Raw genomic sequence first — 13,063 nt, 5'->3', positions numbered from 1 at the left:
TATTTCCCAATTAATCTCCCCCACTGTAAAATGATGAATCCCGTTTTCTTCGCTGGTATGCATTTACTCAAATTGCTAATAATGTACCATTAATCCGCATACCAGTAGAGCAAGATGGCGGCCGCCTTGGACGCGGAGAAACTGCTTGTTCAATGTGAAGCAATAGAATTAGAGGTGAAATATTTCTCTTTGTACCTTTTCTCAGTTTTATTGTTAAATGTGTACGCTAACAAATGTAACTCAGCTTTTTACTTGGATCTGCCGCTAGGATGCTTCCCAAGGGTACCTTTCTTTCTCTGGCTTCGCCCTCAAAACAGGCTCAGTGCATGTTGTGTAGTGTGACAACAAGCCGGTAGGCTAGGTGTAGGCTCCACCTCTATGACATGGATGACAAGACTACCGTACATCTAGCCCCACTAGTGTGGCACGGACTCTCACTCCCTCTCCATCCTTAGCCACACATCCGTATACACAATTTTGTGTCGGCGTACTGAACATTTTCGGCGCACCCACTTATCATCGTGGGCGCAAATTCTTTTGCACACAGAGATGATCCTTAGCCTCTCCGCTTTCTTAGCGACATTTATTGAATGATTTCACTCACGTTGTTTTGGTATTTTCCAGTCTTTTTGCCTTCATCCATTCAATCTCACGCACTCGCTCTCATAGTCACCATCTTTAAAATAAGGTCGTTGGACATTACATCACTTGACCCCTCATCGTCTCGACGGCTGTTCCATGCTAAGACATATACACAGACTGAATGATAAGATACATGTACCAATGGGCTCTTCCAAAACTTGGGCAGCAGATTAGCTGCTTGACAGGAAGCACCAGAGTAGCGTATGTGAGAAAATCATGGATAGATGCCAGTTTTTGAAGCCAACAGTACCATTGTTTTCCTTCTAAAATGTACTGTATGTCAGTTTCCTTTCTCACATTTAATCAAGTTCTACTTTTCAGTGAAAATAAAATCGCTCCATTTGCCCTGATCTGTGGCGATTGACAAACGGTCATGGCAAGCATGCAGAATGATCTTGCTTTCATGATATTGGTTATGTAGTGTAGTTGAGGGCATCACAAGACCAAACACAAGTACTCAAAAATAAGTAATGATCAACAGTTACATTTATCATGTTTGTCCTCATTGTTTTCAATCTAAATGCATGTACGTCGTATTTACCATGCCTCTTTTGTATTTGTTTTCAATCGCCAGGCTCCAGGGGGCGTTGCTACTCCAGAAGTGTACTCAAAACTACTTGCTCTGTATCTCTTGAACAATGACATGTGAGTCTGTACGCTTTACGCTCATGTTTCTGTACTTCTTTGTGGCTTATTTTTTTAACCATGCATAGCATACCTGTACATGTACTCCTTGCCCTGCCTCCCCCAATCCTCCACCCGTACTGAGACCTTTTGCTGGCAGTGAGTATTTTCAAAAGTCCATACAAGTACATTTGTCACAGCTGCCCTTTGTGTGCAGCTGTTTGCTTGCCATCAATGTATGAAACTAATGTTACATCCTTTTGGAGCACACCTCTTGGAACATTTAAAACGGACCATGCTTTTTGATTAGAATAGATTAAATTGGATAAATAAAACTTTAGTCAATCCCCAACAAGAAAAGTACATGTTGTTGTCTCTCTATTAAAGTTTTATGAATATTAGGAATACTGAACAATACACATTAAACACGCAAAAAACAACATCAAAATGACAATTACAGAAATTACATTAAAAAGTTGCAGAGTACTTAATACCAATTTTTCATAAAAGTCTGGGAGTTCTGGACTACCGTGGGCACTTTTGCTGTGATGCCATTCACTGGAAACAGTATTCATTTTATGGGCTTTCATTTTTGCTCATTGAAGATATTTCTGAGGGTTGCTCATTGACATGCCATGCACTAATATGACAATGAATATTAACCCTAACAGTCCTCAGTCCTCGAACAGGTGAAGGATTCAGGACTGCTAGGGATGAATAAAAGACAATAAAGAACAGCAGGATATTTTTGTAAATCCAGTAGTTTTTGTGCCCAAACTATTGTAGTGTTTGAATGTTTCTCCCTTGAATGACATCATAGTCATGTGATTTTTGATGGTCAGCATTCAGTTTACACAAATGTACGCGGAAACGCACACGTTCAAAGTCGCTAAACGTCCTGGCATGAACGAAATCGCCAATAGAAATACACAGATTCAAAATTGCACACGCCCCCACTGACATGTTTCGCTACCTGCAATGCCCTTGCCCGTCATGTTACATTACCTGAAGAACCTCTATTGAAATTTGTATCAGCATGAAAAACAAAATCACTAAAACACAGTTTCAAATGAAAACAAACTGAATATAGGGTGAATTTAAAGATGAAGGTGCATTTTCAAAGGTAATAGTGAAAGGATTGCATTGCATGGTACAGACCCTTCAAGTTCCTGGCAAAAAAGGCAAAGTTTACATGTACATCCATTCCTATCAAATAGAAACCAATAACATTGCTGAGAGTGGATGTCAAATGGAATGGGTCTATTATCCCCAACCCCGACCCTGATCCTTAAGGATTGAGGAAGTAGCCTTTAACTTTACAAGGGGCTTTGTATAACTCCTTAATAATGGACTTTGTACAAAGAAGAGAGGTCGTGCTTACACATTGTCTGGTGACACTTTCTTCATGTGAATATAACACCAAGTATCTGTCTTGAGCAGAAGCACCCCCTCATCGGTTGAAAAAGAGCCATGTTGGTCGGGAGTGTTCACTTTTGTTGGTAGCCCATGCTACCACTACACATGCATTTCATAGTCGTTTGTGAATCAGTGAAGTGTAGTTCCTTCCAAAGGAGCCTCCATTGCCAGGAAAATTGCTCCCTCTCTTGGTCGAGCTCGGGGCTCATACCCGAGTTATATCCATGTTCACAAATGCGTAGGTCTTCACGTACCTGTGCTTTCCTGTAGCTGTGCAAATCACATACATGTACCTGCTACACAGGAGGCCCCCCAAAAGGGGTGTGAGAATCTGGAAAGATTCCTTGAACTTTGCCCACATTTTTTTAATTAAAAAACATCATTGCCACCATGCATTTCTGGTCAGGGCACAGGGTTTCCATGTGGGTGCTGTGCACACAACAGCAACAGTAGCCAGGTACATGTACGATCAGGGACTATTTGTCAATTACAGGTTGACTTTGCCTGGTACACATGTAGCCCATGCATAGAGTATATCCTGGGTACTGGGCAAAATTGGCCAGTTGTTGACAAATACTCATACATGAAGTCACTGATTGAATTGGGCCAACAAGAGTCATTAGCCCAGCATCTGCCTGTGTCACCAGTTGCCAGTGTTGAATTCAAGTCCAGGTCAATAACAAGCCAGTCAGTCACAAGCCAGTCAGTCACAAGCTATTCAAATGAACAATGGCAAAAGTTTCCTTTTTCATTGCACACCCTGATGTTGTTGTTGTTTTATTTTAATGGCGCTTTCAGCAACTCGGGCTATTTACGCCAATAACTGTACGTTTATTCATACACTTTATTTAATCAGCATCACACCCTGATGCTTTCGACTGGCCTTACTGAAGGATTTACAAAGGGACTGATGACAGACTCAACTGCAACACTGTACTCGCTGAGTCTGTAGCAACGTCTATAAGTCCATGTGCCATACTTGGTCTCTTCAGAGATCCAGAATTCAAGATGAGGGCTTTCAGAGAATCTGTTTGGAATACCCAAATCTCTCTGCATTCCAGGAACAATGCCAAATTCCTTTGGAAGAGAATCCCCCAGCCCATCAAGACGGCCAACCCCGAGGTGGGGCTGATCTGGGCGGTTGGCCAGAGCATGTGGCAGCGAAACTTCCCAGCGACCTACACCTCCCTGGGCAGGGAGTGGTCGGAGGCAGTCAAGCCTATCATGGAGGCTATCACAGGTCAGTGCATTGTCCCTCAACCAGAATTACTTGAAGCCATTACTGCTGCGGGGCCATTCTCATTCCTCGAAGGCATGTGCGCTTTCAATACAAGTGGATTTTCATGCGAGTGGGATGCCACTGCTATAATGGCATCTTCCCACATTAGTTGATGTGTTCAGTCTCACCTTAGATCTGTGTGAGCTTCTTCGCTTCTACTTTTTTTTAGCTTTCTTGTCAGTTTTCTTAAGGCCTTTTTAATCTGTCTGAATAGAATGCTGTTCAAGGGCCATGTCATTGGCCCTTCACCCCGGGTATAAATTGCATGAATTAGCCAGGATTGAGTTTTGTCTTCAGTGGCAAGGACAAATGTGTAATGTACACATTTGCCCTTGCCACTGCTGACCAATTAATTTCTGAAGCAGTTGTCATTAGCATATTTTCAGTCAGAGATGTACTGTTCGGGTGAAACCTGGTGCTATAATTTACATAGTTGGTTTCTCATTTCCTCGCAGAGAATATCAGGCAGAGAATGTTCCACCTGATAAGCCAAGGCTACACGTCGATAGAAGCAGATGAGTTTGCAGCATATGTCGGCCTGCCCGTAGACCAGGCTATTGCAGGTTAGCATTTCAATCAATCAGGTTGGTTGGTGCGTTGGTACTTGCCTCACCTTCTCAGGGGCCCAAGCTCAAATCCAGCTTCGTTTGGCGTCCAATCAATGCCGGATGCTGTGAAAACAATTTTAAATTTTTTGCCATTCTTTAAAGTTCAACATTTCTTCATTGTCTGAGACAAAAACTGCTATCTACGGGGCACAAAAGCACAAAGGGTATTATTCTTGGAAAGAGTTTTATTGTTTTTTAGGTTTTGAAGTTGTTTTTTAATACATGTCCGGATCCCACAAAATGAGTCTTAAGGCAAGTTTCAGCAATTTTTTCTTTTTTTGTATTCACACTGACGAGTAAATTGAGCTCTTTGTTTTGATGTATCACTTAGTTTACCATCTTGATGAAAATGGACATTGGATGGGTAAAAACATTTAGGGTTCATGTGCTACGTTTCCTCTGAAAGCCTTTAGCTCAGAACTGCCTCAGGTTACTTAAATTCATTTTGTTAGGTCAGGTCATAAATGGAAGAAATCAATGTTGCTGACGGCCACATAGGTTAAGGTTGGGGACAGTGAAGTGAACGATTGGGCCAATTTGAATTTTCTACTTTTTTCTTTGGTTTTTTTTTTTTTTTGGGGTGCTATCAGCCACAACACAACACAAAATGTCAAATCGTGTGGCAAAATGCTATTGATCTGAATGCTATCAGCAAGGATTTATCTTACCCTAAATCTGTTAATCGTCATATTGGCTGTGGACATATTCTTTTCTACCATGGTAGGCAGTTGAAAGTGTTGTTGCAGAAGACGGTAGTGTTATAGCAAATGATAAGGTTTGCTAATTCCAGGAAGATTAGTTTTATTTCTTAGTAATGAGCTGTCAAAACTATCATTAGATTTCAGTATCGATTTCTCTTCATTTTTTTGGTCTGATTTTTTGAAATCAAATCAAACCCTTGTTTCTTCTGACTCAAACACAGCTGTGAAGTCAGAGGGTTGGCAGTACAATGCCGAAAACAAGATGATTTCACCCCAAAAGCCAGGTATGTATGCCAGAAAGACAACAGGGAATGTCACTTGTGTACACAAATTCGGCAAGGTTTATACTCAAGGTTACTTTATGTGTACCGTGGGCAAGGCTACACTGTGTCATACCTCTGTCTTGGATACTGTTCGTTTATTGGCCAAGAATGATCACATGACAGGTGATATATCCGCATCACACTCACCATGAGATATATCTTTCTGCTGATAGTGCGTGCACGCGTACGAGCCAGAAGGGCTTTGGCAAGTTCGAGAGTGAAAATTCCACTCCTTCAGTCAGTTTTGCATAGGCTACCAGAGAAATCAGTCAATGATCATGCTCGTATAACAGCTCTTTCCCGTCCCTGCAGCGTAAAAGGTAGTGTGGGGACCGCTAACCAGACTACATGTACTCACTAGTACCCACACAAGTTTCACATTAAAGCTCATGCAATTAAAAGAAGTGAGGAAACAGTGCAATTGCAGATGATATCATTTACGTCTGTTTATAGGTTAATCATACAGTTTGACAGCACATGTAGGCCTATCATCTTCTGAAATTCAGAGCGTATTTCTTTGGATAAATTAAAGACAGAGGTATGACAAAACAATTGTTGACCACTATGGAGTGGGATGTGACGTTTTGAACACCCTCGGGCATGCATAGCACCCTCAGCTTTGCCTCCCTCGGGTGTTCAAAACATCATATCCCACACCACAGAGGTCAACAATTGTTAGATCTCACATAGCATGAGTTTTTTTGTTTCAGAGATACTGTATAATACAATAACCCAATGGCCAATTATAGAAGTGATGAACCTTGTATGGTATGCCCAATATTCGGCAAAACTAGAAAGCTTGTGAATGGGAAAACCTTCGGGGGGGGGACTGAAAACTAATTGGAAGGAATGCAGAGTAGTGTACCTACAGTGTGAATGTAAATGCAGGCCCCCAAATGAAGGGTGAAACTGCAACGTTCATGCTTGGGAACTGTGTGGTATGTAAAATAATCAAAATGATTTCTGGGCAACGCTCTACTGCAGATTTGGAACTTAAAAGAAATGTCAAGTCCAAGATACGGACATATTGTGATTTTGAATTCAAGCAAATTTACAAAAATAAGATTTTTCTTGACCTTTCCTTCATTCTCCACAGTTGCTCAGATGGACCAGGCAATTCCCAGCGAGCAGCACATAGCACAGCTCACTGACTTCGTATCATTTCTTGAGAATTAGCTTTTTGTATATATTTGTACCAATTGTAAATACGTGTGTTAATGTGTTCGTGTTTCTGCCGTCTGTTGGCCCTGACATTTGTTTTTCTGCAGTCCACTGTCCTGCATTGAATTGGCAAGGGCAGAGCTGTCTACATTGACTGAAAAAGTTCGGTAAAAAAAAATGTCGTTGGGGGATTGCAAATGTGTCCGTGGCTTGCCTCCAGTTGTCACCGCCAGCAGAAATACGCAACTTTCGTGACATACACGTGTGTATGCTGAAAGATCCAAGTCTCAAAGACCATTCTTATTGTGTCCGAAACTGTCTAATGAAGCATTGGCAAATGTAACATTGGTCAACCTTTTTTGTGGCCCATGAGAACTCAACTCCTTACCCTTTCAACATACTTGCAGCTAGATATCAGACTAAAATATGGGGAAGCTTAAAACAAATACCACAAAGTTTATTTTGGAGAGGAGTTGCAATGTTGCTGGTCCCTCGGTGTCATTTATTGTTGAGCCTCTTCACATTCGTGTCAAGGGATGGTCAAACTTCACTAACTGTAACATCTGATATCAAACTAGTCATTTCACATTACTTCCCCGCATGCCATGTTTTGTGTAATGAAGCAGGCTCCTCAGTACTTGAGGCTGTTCATTCTGTTTTTTAAAATTTTATTTGCTTTGAATGTTTTTTGTAAATTGAAAATTGGAAGATTGTTCATCTGTACACAGACCCTTTGTACATGTATATTCCTGATATGTTGTTGTTTCATGTAGGCTGTCCATTTTAATGGCCAGGAGAACTTGGCTGAAACAGACCTGCATGACCACAATGTGGCAAGTAGAAAAAGAGTTGCGTACATGTAAAACCCTCTATTGGTGTACCCAAAATAACATAATCATGGTATACTTTGCACCCCAGTGGAATAAAATCAGCCGGTCGTCTTGACAATTTTACAGAAGGTTTTGCTCTGTAACGTTAGTTTAATTTGACTGTGTTGGTTGTTGATCAGTTTGCTGAACAATAAGATCATCCTGTCGGGATGTGGGAAGGGTTGAGAGTTTAAAAGTGAAGACTGAAGGAACTGATCTCTGGGACCAACATTTTTAGTGTAACTGAGAGAAGTCACTGGATTCTCGACCCATAGAAAGGCCATAAAAGATTACAAAATTTCCATAATTGTATTCCCCCTTCCCCAAAAATTGGCCTCTGAAATATTTGGTCTGGATCCACCTTCTCATATTTGCAAGGGTGTGATTTCTCAGGTTTTTGCCAGATTTGGGATCTCTGGCCCAAAAGGTCTGGTCTTTAAAGTTAAGTCTTTCCATTTGCATCATTTTTATAAAAGTTAAAACTAAAGATTTACATAGTCATAGCCATCAGTAGGAGAGCTGACGTTTTGTGGACACCTAGGCCTGGCTGTAAACTTTATATTTTTATCAATATGGGGTTCAATGTCTGTCATTGCCTTTTCCCTCCACAGTGGGTCTCCTATTCTCCAACCTAAGAAGGAATCTGAATATGTAACAACGACCCCCCCCCCGTAAATCCTACTCACGTACCCCGTTAAATCGAGACTTGTATAACATGCCGCTGGTATTATATAGCACATGGGAGCTGTAACGTATTTTAGTTTCCCCGCTCGAAACGAGAGCCCCTTGTGTTCGTTCGCTATACCGAAAGAGCGCCCTCTGTGGCATTGCACAGACAAAACAAGGAGGATCCAGGAGCCGGAATCGAGTCCCGTGCGCGTGGTACGTTTACGCCGCGCCTACCGCAGGCCGTACTGGTACAGCGCCTTCATCAAAAAGCTGGCTTTCCGAGCTCCATGACTTGAACTTGTTGCTTGTCTGGCCTGGGTTCTTCGTGATCAGATTCTCTTGCAGCGGTCTAAAAGTTGTGACCTGTGAGACTCCACTTGCAGACTTGCATGTGGTACCGGTATGTATTCGTGAATCTAATGTACGCTGCCGACCCTGTTGCGATTAGGCCTAGGCTTGATCACCTGTTAAATAGGCTATCGGACTAGCGATGATCCAGATATGTTCATTAAGCATGCTGAGTGGAGCGTTTGTATTCGTCTTTTTCGAAAATTAGACTGAATTGGTCATACTGTACTAGCGATCCAGTCTAAAATTAAAAAAAAGACTAACGCTCCACTCAGTATTGCTATCCTGATCAGCTGCCTTTGTACTGTACACTGTAGTTGGCACCAGGTGTCAACACATGGTCAACCATGTCATCAGTGCTTGTCACTACATGTACATGTACCTAGGCCTACTTTGAGAACCCTACGGTAAATCACTACCTGACTACTCCGTCATACTCCTGTGACTTAGGGGAGACAAGCTTTACATGGCGTCGCAACGCTGTGGGGTTTGGAATCAAATTTTTTTGAGGAGGCTTGTGCGGAAAGAATTCCATATACGAAGTTCACTTTTTAGGAGAAATTTTTGCTCCAGGACAGATTTAAAAAGGGGCGACATTTATTTTTGGGGGATAGAGATGTGAAAGGGGGTTCAGTAACTTAGGGGGACAGGTTTAAAAAGAAGGGGCCCCACGCAATAAAACGGCAAAAAAGTGAGTCCTTTTGCCGTTCTTTTTTTCCCCTACTATATCGTCTACCGTTTCCTCTTCCTTCACTATCCCGTCCTTTTATTTCTCCACAGTTTTCCTGTCATTAGTACAAGGATTATTACAGTTAGTATACACATTTAATACATTTAATCCAAATTGTGTCGTAAAGGGGAAGCGAACCTGCAATGAAAAGAACTGTTAGGTATAGAAATACAGCAGTCTAACTGACCACGCCACACGAGCGCTTGTTGCCGGAGGAACTCGATATGTTCCATATAAAGTTACGGTTGAATTAAGGAGAGGTCACGATGAGGTCAAGATGAATATTTAAAAAAATTAAATATTTATGAAACTGAATATGTAATTATTCACGAATATTTGTATAAATTAGAATATTTGAATATAAATAAATGTGGCTATCCGTTGTTGATGTAAGTAGGTTGTGCCAAAGGAAATCAACTAGGTAAGGTACATGTCTGAGCACAATTGACTGTATGACGTGAGTTATCTCTGTCGTATTATGTAAACCAAAAGAGAAAGAACAAGTAGAAATGCAGTCGGCCGTACGAAAGAAGGAATTTCGTTCCAATGCTGTATAAGAACTCAGGCTAGGTGGAGTCTTGCTTCATCCATTAGCAATACATGCACTATGAGCGAGAATTGGAGTCTTACGCGCAATTGGTGAGAGAGGTGACTATCCACACAGTGGAAGCGACCAGTTTGGGTTCTACCTGGCCGAATACATGTGGCGCTGCCGACATGCAGGAGTAGACCACTTCAATCAAATCTTTAAGGATGTTCTTCTCCTGTACAAGCCTCCCCTCACATTTTAGAGCGCAGATAGCCACACAATAATCTAAAGACAGGTTTCAGCTCCCTTTTCCCCTTCCCTCTGTATAAATATAGAAAAAAACTCCTCCAACTGACAAGCACTCTCTAAAAGAAATTTGTCCCTTTTTTTCCTTCTAAACAAATTGTCCAACTTACAAACTGTCTGTAAAAGAAATTGGGCCCCTTTTTTCCTTCTAAAGAAATTGTCCAACTTTAAAATTGTCGCAAAACACGCACTATTTTCCCCCAAGTAAAAATTGTACATGTACATGTACAGTAGGGCACATTGCGCAGCATTTCGTGAACTGTGTAGATCCATCCAGACAGATGACGGCCCTCTGCACTCCTCGTGTTGCGGATTCATGCATAAAATTACCTCAATGCTTGTGGCAGCCCAACCCCTGTTACATAATGGTTCTTTCCGGATATGATTCGGTTCATGCGCACACGTCGTGCGCATTCGCCATGTTCTTCAGAAGCAAAGATGGCCGCCTGTCGATGTAAACCTGGTCCATGTGTAGCTCCAAAAGTGTGCCCAAAACTCCATATTTCTGTCCTATGATGTTCAGCTCTTCAATGCCTATTGGAATCGTCTTCATTCAGCGATCATAGTAAGGATACTTTTGTAGTAATTACGCGATATTACAGTGAACTTCGTATATGGAATTCTTCCCGCTTGTGCTTGTAACACTCGAGTATGGACAGGGCAAAGTGGGGATATGGGGCGAAGGGGAGATGGGGTGAAGTGGGGATGGGGCGAAGTGGAAATGAGGCGAAGTTGGGATGGGGCGAAGTGGAGATGGGGCGAAGTGGGGATAAGGCGATGTGGGTATGGAGCGAAGTGGAGATAGGGCGAAGTACAAGTGGGGACGGGGCAAAGTGCAGTTGGGTGGAAGTGGGGATGGGGGGAAAATTTATTAGGCCTGAATAGCTTTCTTAAATCTGTGAACCATTTTACCACAAAACTTTGATTCCAAAACCCCACAGCATTGCGACGCCATGTAAAGCTTGTCTCCTCTAAGTCACACGGAATATGATGGAGGAGTGACTTAGAGTTCTCGAAGTAGCCACTACCATGACTACCCCCACTACTGTATGCCTTACATCCACCATGGGAGTGTTGTGGCGGATGACAAACGTCAGAGTTTGGAGGGGGGGATGGAGTAGCCCTACCGGTACCCTACATGTACAGTGTAAGGCTTGTTGAGACAGGCAGAATGGTGGGAATCTGGAGGCCCTGGTCTTAGTCTACCATTTATTGTCATGACCCTTTACAGTCACTTTGCCCCATTTTCATGTTGCCCCTAACCACTTTGCCCCATCTTTACATCGTCCCATCTGCACTTCAGTCGCCCCATCCCCACTTCGCCCCATCCCCACTTTGCCCCATCTCCACTTTGCCCCATCTCCACTTTGCCCCATCTCCACTTTGCCCCATCTCCACTTTGCCCCATCTCCACTTTGCCCCATCTCCACTTCGCCCCATCTCCACTTTGCCCCATCTCCACTTCGCCCTATCTCCACTTCGCCCCATCCCAACTTCGTCCCATCCCCACTTCGCCCCATCCCCACTTTGCTCCATACCCACATCGCCTTATCCCCACTTCGCCTCATTTCCACTTAGCCCCATCCCCACATCACCCCATCTCCACTTAGCCCCATCCCCACTTCGCCCCTTCCCCACTTCGCTCCATACCCACATCGCCCCATCCCTACATTGTACATGTACTTCGCCTCATTTCCACTTAGCCCCATCCTTACATTGCCCCATCCCCACCTCACCCCATCTCCCCTTCCCCCCATACCCACTTCGCCCCGTCTGTGCTCGAGTGTGTTACAAGCACAAGCCTCTTCAAAAAATGGTCGAGAGAGGAGTTCCACAAATGACATGGATTTAATAATTTATTCATTGATAAAGCGCAAATTTCATATAGATGCATGTATGTCCAAATGCGCAGTACTATGAAGACATTAAGCATGGTACCATACAATGAATACATTTACATGTAAACATGGTTGAGCCGATGGCATACATGGGTGCCTCTGGCAGCCGCCAAACGACCCACATTTATTTACCGACATCAGTAAAGAGGAGACAATAAGAAGCAGTTACAGTTTTAGAGGTGGGAGGAAAACCCCAGATAGAAAATTTCTGGGTAAAACCCATAGAGTTAGAAAGGGACTGAAAACCCAATCCACATGTGGATCTAGCCAGGAATCGAACCCGGACCGCAGAGGTGGAAGGCGAGGAAAGAAGTACTGTACCTTGCCAACCTGACTCCCGACATGTATACACAACTCTACAGCATTCACTAAATTAATGTCGACTGCATTGTCCATGGTGAATTAATGCATATGGTTGGAATAGTATTGGGTTTATTTCTCATCCTCTTCAAGTTTATTTCAAAGCTATACACAATTCTAAAGACATCATTCTGGTAATTGTCAATGAATCCAGACTGGTACCCGGGCACGGATAAACTTCAGTGCACCACAGGTGGAAATATTGTGGAAACCATGTTCATTTCAAGTACGAGCAAAACAACCTAAAATTGAACACAGAAAACACACTCAGAGACAAGATATGAAATAACTTGAAGAAATCTTGCAACGTTGATGTTTTTTTCAATGCATGAGGTCACGTACATGTACGATCCCAGCGGGATAAATAGATTGGGTTGCCACACTCCATCACACATTCTTTTGCATGGGTGCGGTGAGGCAGGAACCAACACTTTGTGCACATGTTTTTGACACAGCAAGAGGAAAACACATACATTTACACGTAGAGAACTCGCTTTGCAAATGTAAAAATAGAGAATTTGCTTTGCAAATATAACTGGGAAAACATAAACACAAAATCAAGCAGTTGCACACAAACTCAAGCTTTGTTTCCAGATTCTT

General features: G+C 42.6%; 2 protein-coding genes across 5 annotated transcripts in view; both read left to right on the top strand.

Annotated features, from left to right (window-relative positions):
* Nucleotides 1–22: 22 nt before the first annotated feature.
* cops8 (COP9 signalosome subunit 8) lies at nucleotides 23–7,712 on the top strand. Its single transcript, XM_022223560.2, has 6 exons — nucleotides 23–174; nucleotides 1,217–1,287; nucleotides 3,744–3,922; nucleotides 4,417–4,524; nucleotides 5,492–5,554; nucleotides 6,690–7,712. The coding sequence occupies exons 1-6, from the start codon at nucleotides 115–117 to the stop codon at nucleotides 6,767–6,769; spliced, it is 561 nt and encodes a 186-aa protein (XP_022079252.1). The 5' UTR covers nucleotides 23–114; the 3' UTR covers nucleotides 6,770–7,712.
* Nucleotides 7,713–8,471: 759 nt separating this feature from the next.
* Nucleotides 8,472–13,063, top strand: part of LOC110973037 (uncharacterized) — a 63,298-nt gene continuing 58,706 nt past the window's right edge. For all 4 annotated transcript variants that reach the window (XM_022223456.2, XM_022223457.2, XM_022223454.2 and 1 more), the window contains exon 1: nucleotides 8,472–8,692. The gene's annotated coding sequence lies outside the window, so the exon portion shown is untranslated. The remainder of the gene's footprint in view (nucleotides 8,693–13,063) is intronic.

The sequence above is a fragment of the Acanthaster planci genome, linkage group LG03 (assembly GCF_054643075.1).
Source record: "Acanthaster planci isolate LZ-2023a linkage group LG03, COTS_SCS, whole genome shotgun sequence".
Classification (NCBI taxonomy): Eukaryota; Metazoa; Echinodermata; class Asteroidea; order Valvatida; family Acanthasteridae; genus Acanthaster; species Acanthaster planci.
Note: the sequence above shows the minus strand (reverse complement) of the source record. Positions and strands in the feature narration are given on the sequence as shown.

What these genes read in the sequence shown, in the direction of transcription:
- cops8 (XM_022223560.2), top strand. Translation starts at nt 115, where the DNA reads ATGGCGGCCGCCTTGGACGCGGAGAAACTGCTTGTTCAATGTGAAGCA. An exon ending in TATCTCTTGAACAATGACAT is followed by an intron (nt 1,288 to 3,743) that starts GTGAGTCTGTAC and finishes TCTGCATTCCAG; the next exon opens with GAACAATGCCAAATTCCTTT. An exon ending in TATCATGGAGGCTATCACAG is followed by an intron (nt 3,923 to 4,416) that starts GTCAGTGCATTG and finishes ATTTCCTCGCAG; the next exon opens with AGAATATCAGGCAGAGAATG.